This window comes from Batrachochytrium dendrobatidis (genome assembly GCF_000203795.2).
Source record: "Batrachochytrium dendrobatidis JAM81 unplaced genomic scaffold BATDEscaffold_1, whole genome shotgun sequence".
Classification (NCBI taxonomy): domain Eukaryota; kingdom Fungi; phylum Chytridiomycota; class Chytridiomycetes; order Rhizophydiales; genus Batrachochytrium; species Batrachochytrium dendrobatidis.
The window spans coordinates 286,971-305,123 of NW_006281099.1; the positions used below are offsets into that span (position 1 = coordinate 286,971).

Genomic DNA, 18,153 nt, shown 5'->3' on the forward strand with positions numbered 1-18,153 from the left:
TGCCATCGATGATGATGAAGTCAGTCGCTACTTTGGGCTGTTTACTCGCCTTTCTCGCTCATACTGTGTCTGCTGGTCTTTATACTGCCAAGGACAATGTCATTTCTGTCAATTCCAACAACTTCAATTCGGTTGTCATGGACACTGAGGTATTCCTTCTTCCCAACCAATAGTTTCATACATCATCACTTATTTTATATATTATGTCATGGTCTTTAATAGCATCCAGTCGCTGTTGAATTCTATGCTCCTTGGTAAGTTGATATTCATGTTTCAATCCACATTTCAAAACTAGATCTAAATGTCATCTAGGTAGACTGAACTTTTGTTATACTTGACAGGTGTGGACACTGCAAGCAACTGGTATATAGCTGGTTTGATTTGAATTCAACCTCATTTGATGCTCATGCAGTAATACTTTTGTTTATTGGAAAACTAGGCTCCCGAGTATGTCAAGGCTGCTACTAGTCTGCAAGGTCTAGCTAAGCTTGTTGCTGTTGATTGTGACGAGCAAAGCAATCAGGCTCTTTGTGGTCGATTCGGTGTCAAAGGTAGACTATCCATGATTCATGTTGTAATGGTATTATTTTTGACTCGATATTTGTATTCGTGTAGGATTTCCTACCATCAAGGTTTTTTCTGGCGGCATCAAGGGAATGCCAGAAGGTATGCCATTGATTCATGTCCATCTATTATCCTTTTAGGTAAAACTGTATCGAGAAATATTAAATTTATATGACTGGAGTTAGATTACAATGGTGAACGAAAATCCAAGGCTATAGTAGATTATCTTATTTCAAAAATCACCCACAAGTACGTCAAACAGATTGGAATCATTGGCAAAAAAACTGTTTCTCTTGAAGATTTTGTCAAGGTACTTGGATCTATTTACAGTTTGGTGTTTCTATCTTGCATCTGCCTGTTTCATTAATAATACCGGGTTTCATTTTGAAATAGGAAAATGATATGCCTCGCATGGTCTTTGTTAATAAAAAAGATACTACCTCGCCACTGCTCAAGGCACTTTCTGTTGAATACAAGGACCGACTAACCGTTGGTGAAGTCAAGGGTGCTTATACCAAATTTGTTGAAAAGATTACCACCAAAATTCCTGGTGTATTTATCTGGCCCAAAGACACTGGTATTACCGATACTCCTGTCGAGTACGAAGGTAAATATTCGATTGTATGTGTTTTTTGAATGATTGAATCTGGTTCGACTTGGATAGTATTCAATTAAAATGCTCATTTTTACATGGCTTGCATATAGGCGAACTGAAGCAAAAACCACTCAAGGAGTTTTTGGAAAAATATGCACTTCCGCCTACCAAGTCCAAAAAACCAACCAAAGAGGAAAAAAAGCCTAAATTGGAAGAAAAGAAAAAGGATGATGCTTTCAAGAAACCACGTAAGTGTTTGAGCCTGAAAGCTGTTGTTTTTGCTCGAACCATTGCCTTTTAAATTGATTATAATGTCTTGACTGTATCAATAGTCGACCTTAATATTCCGGAACTCAAATCTCAAACCGATCTTGAAGAACTTTGTCTTGATCAAAGCGGTGTTTGTGTGATCTCTTTTATTGCCAATGACAAAGAATATCCAGAATTTGTTGCTGAGCACTTGACCCACCTTAACATCATTCAGAATGTAAAGCAAACCATGCACAAGAAACCCCACAATCCGTTTACGTTTGTTCAGGTCAACCCACTTCAGCACGGACTTCAGCTTGTCAAAGATTTCCAAGCCAGTGACATGTACCCATCTATACTAGCAGTCAATTTCAAGCGAAAGGCGTATGGACTTTTGAGAGCTGCATTTGAGGAGGAAAGCATTACCAAATTTTTGACTGATTTGATTAGCGGCAAAGGTAGTATTTCCAAATTTGATCTTGTGCCTACTTTGGACAAGGGCGACAAAGCCAAGGCTGATGCCCCAGTTCGTGATGGAGAGCTTTAACAGCTTGACTCGTTAAAATAAAATCAATCTGTTTTTTTTAATCTCTGATATTTGTGATACTCGGTCGCTTAAGCCATGTAAATGTCACCATCCCATCAACATTGCAATACATAGTTAATCAGATGAGGTTCAATAGATATTTAATATATAGCTATTAGCGGCCAAAATAAATCCTTCACAAATAAATGACACTGAATTAGAAAAACATGAGCATGATGCTATTGATCCACTAGACGTATTTAGAAAAGTGGTATATTGTATCAGGGTGCCAATATTTCTTTTGAAAACTGTCTAGGACCAAGCGGCTGAGTATCAATCCGACTCAGTTGTAGCGTCAATTGCGGCGCACCTTGATCATGATCTCGTATAATTAATTCATCCTTTAGCTCAGGCTGAATAATAACAACGTTTTTGGGGAAAGTGGGAGTTCTAGGGTTGCTGTTGGGTAAAGGTGTAAAGAGCACGTCTAAAGGCCTTGGAGGCTGTTCACAAGACATTGCTGCAATAGCTTGGTTTTGTTCCAAAAGATCCTGTATCTCGTCCATAGTGGGAGGAACTCTAGGCAACTGCGTATTCTTTTGCATTTGCATGATAAACACCAAATACGACACTGTATATACAATTGCTATAAGTGTCCATCCAATCGCTATAGGAGTAAATACGCCCGTTCCTGTGCGGTACAAGAGTTCACGCTGTGCGCTGTGGGTAAAGTAAACCACAACAATGGCCATCCACATTACGCACATGAAGGAGATTGTGCGAATGACATTCACAGATCTAGTATAGGAAGATCCAATTAGAACACTATAAGCTACCATGCCAGACATGATAAAAATAGCTAAAACGCCACGAGCTGTAGTCGTTTCGCTAGGTATCAACACATAGATCAAGAGAATAATGACGGCTGCGTTTTTAAACAGCAATTCAGATCGGGAAGTGTAATGGATCATGCCGTCAACTGGGACTGGTTCCTGGGCTGTTCGACAAATGGTGAGCAAAAAGTATCCCATCATAAATCCAGCTAGCGAATACCAGGTCTGTAAAGATGGATTTCCATCGTGGATAGGAAGACATTGTCGCTGGCGTGCTTCAACTGTCAATGCATAGTTTGCCAATGAATCTGCTGGCCAAAGCGGTGTGCTGTTATCAGACAAGCATCCAAGAGGATCAATCAAGGACGTCAAAATAATCAAATAAAGCAAATTAATCAATGGCAGAGGAATGACGACCCAAGCACCAGATACAATTTGACGAATACGACGTAGTACAAATGGTGGCATTCTACTTTCAAACGATTCTATGCGCAGTAGATGGTACAGTCCAGTAAATATAATCGTAACAATAAGTCCTACCAGCAGCATCCACCATGATATGGCAAATTGCACAGTAGTCAAGAACCGAGTATTGATAGACGGTAGTCCCATAGAAAGTGTCGAGGCAATCTGGCGCAGTGATTTTACAAACATGGCCGAACTGGAGGATTGAGCCACCAGCATACTCTGTTGAAATGCAATGTTCCTTAGCAAATCTCGCAGTGGAAATGATGCCAATTGGATAAACTCGGTGCCCAAAACGAGAATTTCAACACAGTTTGCAAACGTGAAATCAATGTGTTTGAACTGTGGTGAAATATGCTTGATTCGTCTGCGATATCGAAATGTCTTGTCAAACAGATAGTAGGTATCTGATACAGAACTCTGTGTAGGCACATTGTTATAACTTGTTTCGGCCGAAGTAATTTGAATTTCCGAAGTATTGCTATCATGAGTAGGTGTGTTTGGAGTTGTATTGATTGGTCGTGGACCTTTCATCACACGGACATTGGGACGAATGCTTTCCATTGATGGAGGATTAGAATTGGATCGATCTCGTGGAGTACTCATGGAGTCGACTGCTGAAGCAGGAGCATTTTGAGGGGTTAAGTATGCAATCTCGGCATCTCGACAAAAAGCAGGAGAAGCGATTGCAGATGTAGACATATTGCCTTGTGCATGTTGGGCAGCTTGAATCTTTTTTCTATTGTCCGTGCGTTCTAAAGTATAATGCAAAAACGATTAAATTGGAAACCAGTTTACATACACATCAATCCATTACAAGAACCATTACCCTTGTAGTATGAGAGAATGCGATCGATAAGAAATCCATTTACAGCAACAAAGAATAGAATAAGCCCGACTTGTGTTTGAGGGGCTTTAATAACTGGCACTGGAATTCCGCCCGAAGAATCGTAATTTCCAATGGCGTTTTGGATAATAATGATGGATACAAGCCACAATAGTATAAACATATGAGGGACGATTTTAGATGGAATCCTTCGAATCTCACGTGGATCAAAGGACAGGTCGATGCAGCCTTTAAGAATCTCATGAAAGTTTTGTACGAATCTCTCTGCATTCAGTTTATGATCGAGTGTATTCTAAATAGTAGTTAAAGTGAATATGTAAGCATAATCTCCGCTCATTCAAAGAAAAATCAAGTCGAACAAGACGACAGGATTTCAACGATACAATGGATTCCAATCCAATTGAGCAAGGACATGACGATGGGTACCTTTTGAAGTTTTTCCTTTGTTGTCCAGCGAGCCCATACTATTGGACCCAGAAGCTCTCGAGCAATGTATAGCACCACAATAGTGACGAAGATGGACACTGTGATGACAACAGTGCGTCTGTCAGTCTCAAAGTCACCCCCACTGACAATGGAGTCGTACACAATGTAGATTGGTGGAGTGTTTCCATCCATTGAAGTCTAGTTGTCGATAAGACTATTGCAGCTGCACAGAACAAATGGGTTGTACAAGAACAGTAAAACAATTGGATTTCAAAGCCGGATTATAAGGGTGGATGCAGTCGGCTGCAGTCGGGATTCCTGCTGCTGGGATCCTTGCTTATCGCTGCAATTTAATTCCTATTTATCAACTCTGTTATTTGGCTTCTCTCTTTATTTGGCTTGTATTGGAATCTACTAAATATTTATTATTTCAATGCAATCGAATAACTTGCAAGTTGTGTAGTGAATTCTTGTAATTAACTTGTAATTTCTGAATGTCCGCACTTGACTTTATATTCAGCTTTTTTTTGGTCTGCAATGGCCGACTTGTCTGCCAAGTCTTTTGCTGTCATGTCTGCAAACCCTCAAACAGACCCATTTTTACAACAGTTTGAAGATATCATTCAGGTAAACTTTATCAGCATTGGTCATTGCAATAAATCTACATGTTACCATCTTAATGGTCTCTACAATTCAACATCCCTGTCAATGATTCTGGTGCATTGATAACTCAAGCCTTGGCTTGAGTTGTGCTCCAAGATCCAAATATTTGCGCAACGTCATATTACATTTCAGAGGTATCAAAGATGCATCGCTTTGCATCTTGGTCGGAACCAGCTCTTGTCTGATGCTGTGTCGGCTTAGTTCTAATACTGGCGCTTATGTAATTTATAAAGAATATCCAGATTTGATAGCATTGATAGTGAATCGGACTCTAGTCATCCTGTTACTGATATTTAATATTAATAGACTATTCAGCGAGATATCAATGTGCTGGGTGAACCAACTTCAGACAGATCTGCTAAACGCAGAGCACTCGAACATATTCAGTCCGAAACTCTGTTGAAAAAACCAGCTTTAAATCCTCAAGTTCTTTTCAAAGTATTCTCATCCATTACACGGTCTACTCTTCGTGCAGTCTCCGATCCTGTTGAAAAATGTCGTGAACTGAGCATTACAATTATATCCGGGTATGTTGGCTATCAAATGGTGCTTTGTAGATGCTAGACTACCGTGGTTTAACACTTGAACTCTATTGCCAGATTTGTAAAGAACGTAGATGATGTGATACCATTCCTACCGTATATTATTCCTACCTTTACTAGCAGATTGGCTCAACCTGAAATCGTAGAGCCTGCAGAAGAACTTCGTCTGTTGATGACTCAGGCATTGCTTGATATTGTCAAAAAATCCAGACATGGCTTTGCTCCCTTTGTTGAAGATACAATCAAAATATTGGCTCGGACGCTCATGGATACTTACCCAGAGGTCAAAAAGGTAGATTTATTGTCAAACTTGCAACGGTAGCTTGAGCAAAATACACCAGATTCAAATCTTACTATTGATACACCACGTCTGAATCTTTAGGAATCGTGCAGGTTGGTTATCGAGTTGTGCAAGTTTAATGTTAAACCCGTTGCATTTCATGGAGATGCACTAGCCAAGGCAGTATTGCCTGTGCTTCATCACCGTCACTCAAGCGTTCGGATTATTGCTATTGAAGCAATTGGTGCAGCAATTCTAGTTGATGCAAAAGGACTGGACGACTGCCTCGATACGTTGCGCTCAATGAGTATGGACAAGGCACCACTTGTACGAGAAACCCTCTACACTATAGCTCATAAATGGATGCTGGAGTTGATTGACCGCTACACCTATGGGTACAAGATTCTCCCCTTGTTGCTTTGTGGAATGACGGATGACATGCCAAAACTACGTGCCATGTCTGTCAAGTTTATGGATGAAATTGGCGCATTATATGAAACGGAATGGGAGTCGCGTATCAAAGATGAAATGGACTACACTGATGGGTGGAGTCATCTTCCTAGTAAGTATTTGGCGTGTAGTTTTTTAAGCTGTTGCAAACTATATGTTCTTTAGTTCATTGGTTGACGCTTGCATTTCAATTTCCAGATCGCCCACGTGTTGGATCTCGACACCTTGCTCGAGACAACATGCAGAAAGTTGTAGCCAAAATTGTTGAGGGTATGGGCAACTGGACTGTCGAGGTTCGTATAAAATCAGCTCAGATGCTTGGGGCATATCTAACCCTGACTGAAGATCAGATCACTGGATATGTTGGTGTCATATTGCCAATACTATACAAAATTCTTTCTGGAGATGATCCATTAGTTATGGAAGAGGTTGGTTTTTATTTTTTACTTGAAGTGTATAGCAATATACTTTTTATCACCCACTTACGTAAATTTTGAAACACTAGGCGGCTCGTGTTGCAAGTATCCTTGGCAATTATGTCAATGCTGATGCAACGCTCTCACTTTTGTTGCCACAACTTGCCATGGGAGGAGGTAGTACCACGAGTTTTCGACTCGGGTGTTCCCGCACTCTGCATGGCCTTATTCATGGGGCTTCGACTACTATTTCAGCCCATGCTTCTCGCATTGTAGATGCTTTGGCAGACAAAGATCTTGTTTTAAACGAAAATATGCTGATCCTTTACGAGATCAGTCGGTGTGTGTGCGAGCTGCTTTTAAAGGTTACTACCATAGATCAAGACGTGTCATTTAAAGTTTTGATGATTTTGGCTCAATTGGAAAGTGTTGTTGGGGATGAAAATATGCCTGGGTATACCAATATGCAAAAAAAGGTATATCGTTAATTTTAAGTTGCATGGGTTTGTCTATAGAGCTATTTCAAGCAGTGTTTGACCCATTACTCCCTTTTATCTACTGCAAACCAGACAAACGAATCTCTTGTTAGACTTTCTAGCCTATGCCAAGTCAGCAACGTGGAGAGTTTGTATGGACTCTTTTTTGAAAATGCAATTGATACGCTTACAGCAACGCATACTTCTTGGACAAAGCACTCGGCCGAGCTTCGAGTCTTGGAGACTGTTGTTTTACGTGTTGGAGTGGCCATTGAACCGCATCTAAGCAAAATTCTTCCACTTGTCTGCTACTGCGCTTCAAAAGAAAGGGATTATGAAGTTCGTAAAAGGTGTGCTATAACTTTGTCTCGAGTGGATTGGCTTAATTTTATATTTTTTGGTAGCATTAATTTATTAATGGGCTTTTACTTTTATCCATTTCTGGTGGTCAAATCTCAATAGCGTGCTGCTACTCATGATCAAGCTTGTTCAAGTTTTGAAAGCATCACCTAGTTCGGGTCGAGCACTATCTAATGACTCGGAGACCTTGCTTAGAGGTATTATTATTCCTAATAGTATCTGGCATACCGGCCGAAATAGTGCACTATTGCGGATGCATGCCATGAGTCTTTTACTTATCATATTAGAACCTAGGCTGAATTCTGTTCAAGCCGATGAGCAAGAATGTGTTGGGTTTTTAAACGTATCTTTGTTAAATACAACATTGGAGCGTGACTTGCTGCCCATCTTGATCAGCAATATTGAGGACGATGAAATCGCAACACGTATAACTAGTTTAAAAGTATTATCAACTCTCCTTGACTCGGATATTGACTGGAATGGTAATTATTTGTCTTGAGAGTTTAGATGTATTTGAGTTATTTGCTGTGAAATATTGCAACTAAGTCTACAGTTTAAAATTACCAGGCTCTACACTTAAAAAGCTTTATCTTGAACTTCTCAAGCGTCTTGACGATGCCCAAGATAAAATTCGTGTTCAATGTGCCAACATATGGCCAGTATACTTTAATTCTGTTTGTCGATGGCTAGCTAAGATGGCATCCTCCTATCCGATCGACACTACAAACAAACTGACTTCTATTCCCGGTGCTGACGGTGGTGTTGTTGAAATCGCATTGGATACCGTTCACTGGCAGACAATGATCAAAGGTCTTACTATTCATCTTGATGACACCAACCCAGATATTCAGGTAAAGTGATTCTGATTCTTTTACTATTACGTGTGGGATTCATCATTGTTGTATAACGCTGTATTTCTGGGGTATATTGTACAATATATAGGATGCTATCTTGAATGCGCTAAAAGCTGGTGCTCAAAAATGCATTCCTAAAGAAATGCTTTCTGAACATCTTCATTCCGTGCGTGCCAAACATCGAACCACTAGATATATTGATGACATTCTTTTGGTATAAAATAAACGTTTGATTAGCAACGCATGAACCACACTAGTTTATTTTACTAATGTATTTGAATTACCCACTCATCCAGTTAGTTGGCTGAAACGACCCATATAGAAATGGGGTTGGCTGGTTATTGTTTACAATCATATTCATCTATATGCAACATTTTATACATTTACCTTGCAGTCATTGCTCGGGAGAGTTCAAGCATCAACACTATGGAGCAGCGCAATCCCAATCCACGCGACATGTGTTAAACAGCCGGTAAACCATACCCAATCAAACCGATGTTTTGTGGAATAAAATGGTGTCTAGAATAATATACGTGTTTAGAAATGTTGCATACTACTGCTGTATTCTAAAGGCTCATTCATTGCTGCCGAGTCTGGATGTTGGTTCAAAATAACTATCCATACCAACACCATTTGTTAATTTGATCGTAACCCTGCACTTCAATCAAACAGTATACTAAAACCACGACCGCTGTTGTAGATACATGCTCCAATTGTGTTTATATCTACAACAAATGTAAAGTGTCGAGTTGTGGGTTTATTCGTGTAATTGAAACCCCATTTACGTCTCCCATAATAGCAAAGTCTCATTCATTTGGTGTACGATCAGGATGAGCAGGCAGCCACATAAACGGGGTTTCGCCAATATTAAGCACAAACTTTGGAATATGCCGCATGTATGGAATACAGATTGCGTCGTGTGTTTCTTCTAATGCGAGTGTAGGTCCTGATGTATTAAATATAGGATATTTACAACACATGCAAATCACGTATTTAATCCCAACTGCATCTTGAACCATAATAATGACAATAAAATAGACTTGCCTATTTGTTTTCCATTCATAGTAAAAAATCCCGAGTTGTGATGTAAACCGCATCCAATAGTATCCCCAACACACCAATCAATATTTGGCATCAAATGAATGATCTCGATTCCGCTTGAAAAAGATTGCGAGGTCTCTTGACTAGCATCCATCATGGATACAAGGTGCTGATCAAGCATATAGTCAAATATACTCTTGTCGTTGTAGTGTAAACCATGGATCTTGAGCCATATAAGTGTCTTGCTGTGACGTTCCAAACATACAATAACCATTTGGTCTTCGCGTAGCAGGATACCAAACTGTGGACATTTGTCTACTCTGGCCATGCTGATATTTACTCTTGCTTCAAAGTAAAATAGTGGTGTTAAAGCAACATTATTCTCGGTAAGCACCGACTCTGCTTCAGTGACCACTCGATCTCTAGATGTAACAGATTCTTGAAGCATTTTACCCAAAATACAGCATATCAGTTAAATAGAATTTTGTTGGTAACCAAAATACATCAATAAAGAAAGCATACCAGTATGCACATGAGGCGGCGGTTCAAATACGTGTCTATTCTCTTTAGGCGAACCTATTGAACGTTCCATTATTAATGTATCTGATGATACACTGGCGATAGGAACTGTATGTTCTGGTAGAAACCTGGTCCAAAACAGTAAACAAATGGTAAACTAGACAGCATCAATCCAACACAAAACCAAAATGCAATCAACAACTTACTTGAGGGGATCAAACTTGCTACCAAATCTAAAGAATCCACTTTGTTCTGAAGTAAGGGAAACAGCAGGACACCACGTCACAGAGTTATCAACATTTGTAAATGCTACACCGAAAGAAACACCATTTAGACAAAATGTAATGGTTTTTTGATCCAGATCAAGAATGGCAGTAATGACATCCCCTGCAGTCCATTCAGCTCCATATTCATTCTAAATATTATTTCAAAAAACAATGCAGATGAACATCCAAAACTTGGCATAACTGATCTATAAATATGCCAGCAAATTGAACAAAACTTACATCATCGATCGAACCATGCCATTTCTTGACACGATGGCCATCAAATGCATACGAATAGACATTATCACCAACACCGGTACCGGCTTCAGGATCAAAAACACACTTGTCACACGCCCACCCAATTTGGATAATGCCAGTCGTTCGAATAACAAACTCATATGCATATCGTCCGTTTCCAGTAACGCCCGTATTCATACGCAAACTTTGAAAAGTCCAGTCGTCATTTCGAATCTATACAATACCATGATCATTGCAAATGTTTCATCAGCATCTTTGAATTAAAGCCACGTGGTAAAGCATATTGGCAGGTTTGGCTTCATTTGAGCCATGCCACATACCTCTTGCGTTTGGATCGCCATCGAAAACCCAGATGTGTAAACAGAGTTGAGAATATCAAATGGTGCCAGCGAATCAGTTTTTAAAAAAGTATCGAAACGGCATAGATTTTCTAATAAAATATTCATGTAAAAGTATAGAGTCTGCGAAGCCTCCGCAATGACAAATTTAAGGACAGTTGGAAATGCCATGTGAATATTAACAATCTCTTGAACTGGCAATCCTCTGCTCACACAAAGTGCAAGCGTGATGAATGCCTGATAGCTAAGAGTCTTGTTTTCAATTTCGAGCAAACCAATGAGAATGGCTACCAACTTTTCCCGGATCATGATACTCATTACATAGTCTAGTGGTATGAACAATATTGTTTTAAAGCATTTTAAAATAAGTGACTAAATAGCACAAGATCATATTTTAAAGCCATCGTGATTGCGCTGCAAAAATCTATTGAATCAAGCATACCATATTTTACTAGAGCGCCAATACATCGCAGCGCACCAGTTACAATTTCAATCTTGGTTGTTTCAATTTCGGCAGTATTGATTTCAATGTCTGATGAATCAAGTTGCTGAAGTAGTTTCAGATGATCATGATCAATGTCTGGGTTCATGGGTGAGAAATTAAGCTCCGCTACACCTTCCCCAGAAATCGTACCCATCAAATTTGCTCCTGAATCCAAGCCCTGTGCAAAAGACTTTTGATAGTCCTGACGAATGGCTATATTGCGCTGTTGACGATCGAGCATGTATGCAGAAGCTTGAGCCAGAAATGGCAAAACGGTTTCGGGAAAAGCGTAGTCTAACAATACAAGAGCAAGAAGATCCAACAACGCACCACAAGTCTCGTCAAAACAATCTGCCATATACTCTTCAAGAGTTTGTTCGTTTTTTAAAAGATCCACCTCGTCAAACACAGATGTATTTAAAAGTACAAATAGACACGATAAAAGATGCTGCACACTCTTGCATGACTGGAGTGTTTTTCTGGAATTTGAGCAGTCAGGACTGATTGAAAATCGAGACACAGTGCCAGCACGGCGTTTTTGAGGAGAACTGGGCACACTTGCTCCACCAAAAGTAACAAGCTCTGGCATGTAACTCATTAAAGGACTATCAAAGTTGGAACTGTGTTCATCATTTGCGCTGCTTTGGTTTGAATTTATCGCAAGATTCGGAAATGCCAACTCCAAACATTCTGCAACCTTGAGTGGCAATCGCTGAACCAGTGGACGCACCGTAAATACTGTAATTTGAAACCGAAGACTCGGGTCTAGTACATTCAGTGTAAACAAAATTATAATACAGTAAATAGGTTAATAAAAATACTCTGTTAAAAAGAAGCATGTTATTCAATTCAACACATTAAAACGTAATACCTTTGACAGCAATGGTAAGGAGTGCCTTTACAGCAACAAGTTGATTGGAAAGAATATAATTGCTGTTGAGATATGAGTCAAGAATCTCAATTCCATTTAATTCTGCAATCTGTTGGCATAATTGATCTAAATGGACATCCAGTTTAGTTGCATTCGTACATAAAAGATACAGCATACATTCATGCAGTTTGACACATACTTGAAAGTGTAGCAGCATTTAGCATCAATGCCGCGCCTGCATACTGGATTTCGGAATCTGTTGAATGGCAAAAGCTAATAATCAAATCAACCATTTTAGAATTTGCCAACCGGGTCTGATTTGACGCTATTCAGCAAAACATACGAGTACAAAATGGTTAGAGTATCTCTTGTCCGTAACCGTGTAAATAACTGGAAAAGGCAAGGCGAGTCTACCATTTCCACAAAGATACACTAGCATATCGGCAATATACAGCAAAACGTGATGAGGAGCAGCTTTGGCTGCATGGGTTAGTGTATCCAGTCCCCCACAATCAAGAAAAGTCTTGTGAATCTCCGCTATTATTTTTAAATAGAATAACAATAAAACAGAATAATCAGTTATGCAAGTTGGTGGATCATAAAATATAGACATTTTGGCAAACTCACACTTGCTTGTCAACTCATGCATGACAGCCTGAAATAGAAAATACAACAATCAAATCATTAGTGCTACACATGGTAGTCATCATTCACATACAATACTTTTACCATTGCCCAATACTGTGCTTCTGAATCTTTGGACTCAAGTGCTGCAATCATTGGAGGAAGAAGCTTTGCACGGACTAAATCCCGCTGAAACTTGACTGGAGCATTTTTAATCAAAACCAACATGCATATCAGCGTTTGTAAAAAATACACAAAATAAGCTTTGACAAGGCCAGTCAACTCAACATACTGTTTTCGGAACAAAGACACTTGATGATTCTAAGAGTAATGCGCGCAATCACAGTCTCGTTATTTGCCAAGCACATTGAAAAGGTCTTGAACAAACCATTTATTGCTAGAATGCGATCTTTAGCAATATCTGAAATTCATAAAATGTGTTTAATTCAATTGCCTGTTGATTGAAAACCACAAAACAGTTTACACTATTACTACCTTTTACAGCAAACTCGTGAAGTAGAAAAACAGCCCAGGAAACAAGTTCAACATCATCTGTGAAAAATATTAGTAGTGATGCCATGCATCTAATTTCTTGGTTCAAACCATACAGCAAAGCTTACCATGTCTAAGACACGCTGCAATGATATGGATCATTTTCATTTCAATAAGTATTGAAAGTTGTGCAGGAGCCTCTATTGATAGTAAAATGTTGGAATCTGATTCAATGCAACATGTAATGGAGTAAATTTGATCACGTTCAAAACCTTTCAATTGAATACAGACCTTCAGCAGGAAGACTTGATACAAGGCGAACAAGTGAGTGCAAGCATAATTTTTGCATACTCGTATTTCCGAAAATCAATCTCGCAACTCGAGCAAGAAGCTCGATAACGTTGTGCTTTACCATAATAAAATGCATATCTTCACTGATGGATATCTGATGAAGAAGCAGCAATGCCCAGTATTTCAAATCGCTATTTAGTTTTGGAGTAGCTGAAAGAAAATGAGTCAAAGGCCCTAACACTCCATACTGTACAATCTTGTGCTTGCTTCGCTCTATTTAAAAATTTGTATGAATATCCCAATTCAAGAAAATTATCCTAAACAAGAATCATATATACTCTTACCATCATTTGTAATAAGCGAAAAAATGGCACTGATGGCGTATCGCCTAGTGTCGTCATTGGTTTGGAAATTAAGAGATCGGACCAATATTTTAAGAGCCTTCATGCGAATAAGAACTGGACGGTTTTCCTCTAAATAATTGAAATCATGTGGCATTAATTGCTACAACTTCCTAGACAATCTGAATACAACAAATCTAAAATAGACTGTGAATCAGAAACCTACCATCTTGTGCAAGTTGCTGTACTGCATGAATGCCCATTCGAAGCATAATGGGATCATGTTGAAGAGTACAAGCTTTAAGAATATAAGGCAAGTGCTCTCCTGATTTCAGTAGTTTAATAGTAAAGACTAAAGTGAGCCAGCACGATCTGCAAGAAACAGCAGATATTTACTCGATACAATGAATTACCTGACATGGCTCTGTCCAATAAGATTTGAGATGCACTATAAATTATATTGAATTCAGCAGCTGTAATACTTGCTGAACTACATTGATTCAACAGGCTATACATTGAGCAATGCAAGCACACCTATCTTGAAGTAACAGATTTCCAGATCGACTCAACTCGGCTAGCGCTTCGAGACTTAGTGCTAATAGTTCAAACAAGCAAAATCAATGACCGTCCAATCCACAAGAGGTTGGAATATGCAATGCATTCAAGCTTCATGTCAAGTCCACAGTGATTGGTATGACGAAACAAGTCATTCCATCAACAACTTTACAACAATGACCACGCTCATATGCCAGACTAATGGACTGGACTGCAAACTAAATCCCCGATTCATAATACTAAATCCCAGACTTGATGGTTCACTCACTGTCCTCTGGTTTAGAAGAAATGCGTTTTTTTGATTCAGAAGAATGGCTGATAAAAGTAGCTTCTTGAAAGCTAGTCCAGATAGTATAGACTGTCAGCGTCAAGGCCAATCCAGTGGTGAATGCTAGCACATTCTGCTCGATTTGACTCATGCAAACTATTCAAGTTTTGGGTCGAGTCGTGCGCGACTTGAAGGTGGTTTTATGATTCAAGAGAATCCAACAGTCTCGTAACTCGATTGATATGTTTTTACAAATCGATTGATTCAAGAGCGACAACTGCTTCACCTGAGGACCAACCATGTGTTCTGTGCATGCACGTCAACTTTGGAATTAAACTAAAAATGTCGGAAGAAATAAATAACGAAGGTGTAGTTGACTAGAAACTTGATTTGAATAACTGTTTCCATTGGGAAATGCATGTGTCGTGTAGCCACATATATCTATTTCATTCTGTACATTCTATCGTATCCAGTTACTGCTGGCATTTCATTATCAACAGTATTGGACCAATACAATGCGTATCCACTTGAATTCAAAAATAAACCATCCAGCTAAATACGTGCATTTTAATTTGCAATAAAATAGTGCAGCAGGACTTGACTGGTAATTTCGAGCAAGACTATACAGAGACATGCCGTCGTTTGGGTATCAAACCATTCAATGTATTGAAATTCGGTCTACCATTGCCTCCACTTCCATATTACTCGCCTCAAAATGTGGATACGACAAATGTGTCAGTTGCTGATGATATGCGCCGTTCCAAGCTAGATCTGACTGGAGATTCCAACTTGCTAGGAAAATACGGTGGTCGTGCGTCTCAAGATAGTCAAGCTGTATCTGCTGAAGATCATTATGTCGAGGCTACTCCAAACATAAAGTCGAATCCACCAGGCGGAATCCACTCAGATGAAGGTAACCATGTCAGCGCTACAACCCTCATTTCGCTACCTGCACGCAGTACAACACATGCACCAAAATCGCATTCGGAAAAGACTAAACGCAGCATGCCAGATTTAAGCACGAGCACTACAAAACTACGCCATTCACGAATCTTTTCAATTCCAAATATCAATTATCAGTCACGATTTAAATTTTCCCCTACAATCGATGTTGAATCCAACGAGTATGAATATGAAGAAGAGGTGTACAAGATTGAAGTGCGAGGATGGAAAGTCTCCATACCAACCATGGAAGCTATTAATCTGGCCATTACGGCATGTTCCACGATCACTCATCTAAAGTAAGTACAGCACTGGAAAATATGCCATTTCAGGAAATTGCATCGTGCATGATGCTTTAGCCCATACACTTTTTCAAGTGTGTTGCTGAATTGGATATCTCGACTAATGAAGCGCTTGAATGCAGTTTCTGGAATTGCGGATTGACAGAGTCGCATGCTAATCTATTGGCGACAGCCATTCCAACCGTCAATATCCGCACGCTCGCTCTTGACCAGAACCCAAGTATACCAGAATCATTTTACTCGAGTTTTCTTGGTGACGACTCAATGCTAAAATCACTGTCACTTCGAGGAAATGGGATTTCGGATATTGGTGTCAAATCATTTTCTGCAGCATTAAAAGTAAATCGATCCTTGTCTAATCTCAATCTGTGGGACAATCGTATTACAAAAGACGGCGCGGAAATACTGGCCGAGGTGAGTGGAACTTTGCAATAGATTTGGATGAATTCATGTCTAGTTTAATGGGCCAAATATCTCTAGCTTTAATCCTTTTGTGAATTTGAAAATAATACACTAGTCCCTTCGGTTTGGCTGCAATTTACAGGTTCTTTCGCTTGGAAAGAATACAATTGGAGATGAGGGTGCTGCTTCGTTTGCCAAGGTATATAACGCTGCAATCAATTGTTGTCTGATTAAAAGTATATATGCAAATGTAACGGAATGTAAATTATATCTAGTGCCTTTCAAACTATTTATTGACCCAAGAAGAATTGCAAAATCGACGCAAACAGCTTGCCGAAATGGATCGATTGCGACATGATATGGAAGATGTAGGTGTATATCAGTTTACTTGATATTTACATTCAGCATTCAAATACCTGCAATAATCATGCATCATTCATTGGAATACTATCATTTCTACTGCATTTTTAGGATACTGCATCTAAAAAAAAGAATCGAGCAGGCAGAGGCGCTTCGGCAAAACCATTGTACGTGTATATCTGTTTTAAAGCTTGCTCATTCAGAACTAAATGATACTACTCAATTTTTATTCATACCGATAGTGATGACAAGAAAGACGATAAGGGGAAAGCTAAACCCAAGCCACTTTCCAAAAAAGGACTGGATGTTGTTGCTACACAAAGACCCATCAAAACCCCAGATGACAAGAACAAAAAAATGGTTTCAAATGGAACAGACGATAGAAAGGGAAAGGACAAGAAATGCGCTTTACCAACAAAAGTCGGAAAAAAGGTTAAATTGGAAGATACAAAGGAAGATATGGACGAAGTAGGTGGCTTCTATACTCAAGACACCAGTCTTTTATATTCAAGTATTGGCCAACTGAATCTAATATCACAATCATGTCGCTTTAATTTTTAGAACATGGAGTCTGCTAGCAGTGTTGAGCCAATGTTTGAATTTAACGGACAATGGTATCTTTTGGGAAATCGAACCCTAAACAGCCTGAATCTCTCTCATAATGGCATTGGGATGTTGGGACTCAAAGCGCTCAGTGACGCAATTATTGAACAAGAAACCACCAACGATCAGTCCCCAGATGGCTTACTCGGTGTATTTCGACTCAATTTACAGGTAATCGTATTAAACTATTATAATAATCTTGATACTTGGAAATCGATTTTAACATTATTTTTTAGTATAATTCAATTGATGCAGAGTCTGTACAGTACCAGCAACTGGTATCACTTTTGAACACACGGAACCCATTTTTTGAAATAGCCGATTCTGAAGTAGTGCAAGACGGAGCCATAAGTGAGCAAAATGAGATTGCACAAAGTGACAATGGCAGTCTTCCTGATGACACTACTCAGCAATAAATGAATTAAAATATATGCAACGCAAACACATTGTAAACTCTGGAGCTAGTTGGCAGAATGCTTTCATGTCGCTATTTTAGTGCAACCATACAAAGCATTGGAAATCGATAAGCATACACGACAGCATATCTTTTATTACTAACAAACCAAAATATTAGCATGTCTAGGTATTCAAAAGTTTGAAATGATCAAGTAGTTCAAATTCATAGTTTGGCTCCACCAGGAGATTCATTC

At 39.2% G+C, this 18,153-nt stretch overlaps 4 protein-coding genes across 4 annotated transcripts; 3 read left to right on the forward strand and 1 right to left on the reverse strand.

Moving 5' to 3' along the window:
* Nucleotides 1-11: 11 nt before the first annotated feature.
* On the forward strand, nucleotides 12-1,994 carry BATDEDRAFT_84493 (uncharacterized protein; the record flags this gene model as incomplete). Its single annotated transcript, XM_006675864.1, has 9 exons — nucleotides 12-149; nucleotides 223-254; nucleotides 342-363; nucleotides 440-551; nucleotides 616-666; nucleotides 750-874; nucleotides 958-1,171; nucleotides 1,270-1,407; nucleotides 1,492-1,994. The coding sequence occupies 9 exons, from the start codon at nucleotides 12-14 to the stop codon at nucleotides 1,953-1,955; spliced, it is 1,296 nt and encodes a 431-aa protein (XP_006675927.1). The 3' UTR covers nucleotides 1,956-1,994.
* A 2,918-nt stretch (nucleotides 1,995-4,912) lies between these two features.
* On the forward strand, nucleotides 4,913-9,011 carry BATDEDRAFT_33895 (uncharacterized protein; the record flags this gene model as incomplete). Its single annotated transcript, XM_006675622.1, has 11 exons — nucleotides 4,913-5,132; nucleotides 5,475-5,695; nucleotides 5,768-6,002; nucleotides 6,093-6,552; nucleotides 6,606-6,868; nucleotides 6,946-7,332; nucleotides 7,372-7,682; nucleotides 7,795-8,174; nucleotides 8,260-8,543; nucleotides 8,635-8,760; nucleotides 8,847-9,011. Exons 1-11 carry the CDS (start codon nucleotides 5,043-5,045, stop codon nucleotides 9,009-9,011), a joined length of 2,922 nt encoding a protein of 973 aa, XP_006675685.1. The 5' UTR covers nucleotides 4,913-5,042.
* Nucleotides 9,012-9,284: 273 nt separating this feature from the next.
* Nucleotides 9,285-12,677, reverse strand: BATDEDRAFT_84495 (uncharacterized protein). Its single transcript, XM_006676157.1, has 9 exons — nucleotides 12,523-12,677; nucleotides 12,324-12,449; nucleotides 11,411-12,217; nucleotides 10,951-11,294; nucleotides 10,613-10,843; nucleotides 10,313-10,521; nucleotides 10,110-10,234; nucleotides 9,591-10,025; nucleotides 9,285-9,492 (listed from the first exon to the last, which is right to left on the reverse strand). Exons 1-9 carry the CDS (start codon nucleotides 12,614-12,616, stop codon nucleotides 9,353-9,355), a joined length of 2,511 nt encoding a protein of 836 aa, XP_006676220.1. The 5' UTR covers nucleotides 12,617-12,677; the 3' UTR covers nucleotides 9,285-9,352.
* Nucleotides 12,678-15,236: 2,559 nt separating this feature from the next.
* BATDEDRAFT_84496 (uncharacterized protein) lies at nucleotides 15,237-17,919 on the forward strand (the record flags this gene model as incomplete). Its single annotated transcript, XM_006675865.1, has 9 exons — nucleotides 15,237-15,261; nucleotides 15,481-16,135; nucleotides 16,261-16,552; nucleotides 16,656-16,739; nucleotides 16,816-16,908; nucleotides 17,012-17,067; nucleotides 17,143-17,368; nucleotides 17,462-17,674; nucleotides 17,740-17,919. The coding sequence occupies 9 exons, from the start codon at nucleotides 15,237-15,239 to the stop codon at nucleotides 17,917-17,919; spliced, it is 1,824 nt and encodes a 607-aa protein (XP_006675928.1).
* Between the last annotated feature and the right edge of the window lie 234 nt (nucleotides 17,920-18,153).

What these genes read in the sequence shown, in the direction of transcription:
- BATDEDRAFT_84495 (XM_006676157.1), bottom strand. Translation starts at nt 12,616, where the DNA reads ATGGTTGATTTGATTATTAGCTTTTGCCATTCAACAGATTCCGAAATC. An exon ending in CCTTACCATTGCTGTCAAAG is followed by an intron (nt 12,218 to 12,323) that starts GTATTACGTTTT and finishes TGAATGTACTAG; the next exon opens with ACCCGAGTCTTCGGTTTCAA. An exon ending in GGCATGGTTCGATCGATGAT is followed by an intron (nt 10,522 to 10,612) that starts GTAAGTTTTGTT and finishes AATAATATTTAG; the next exon opens with AATGAATATGGAGCTGAATG.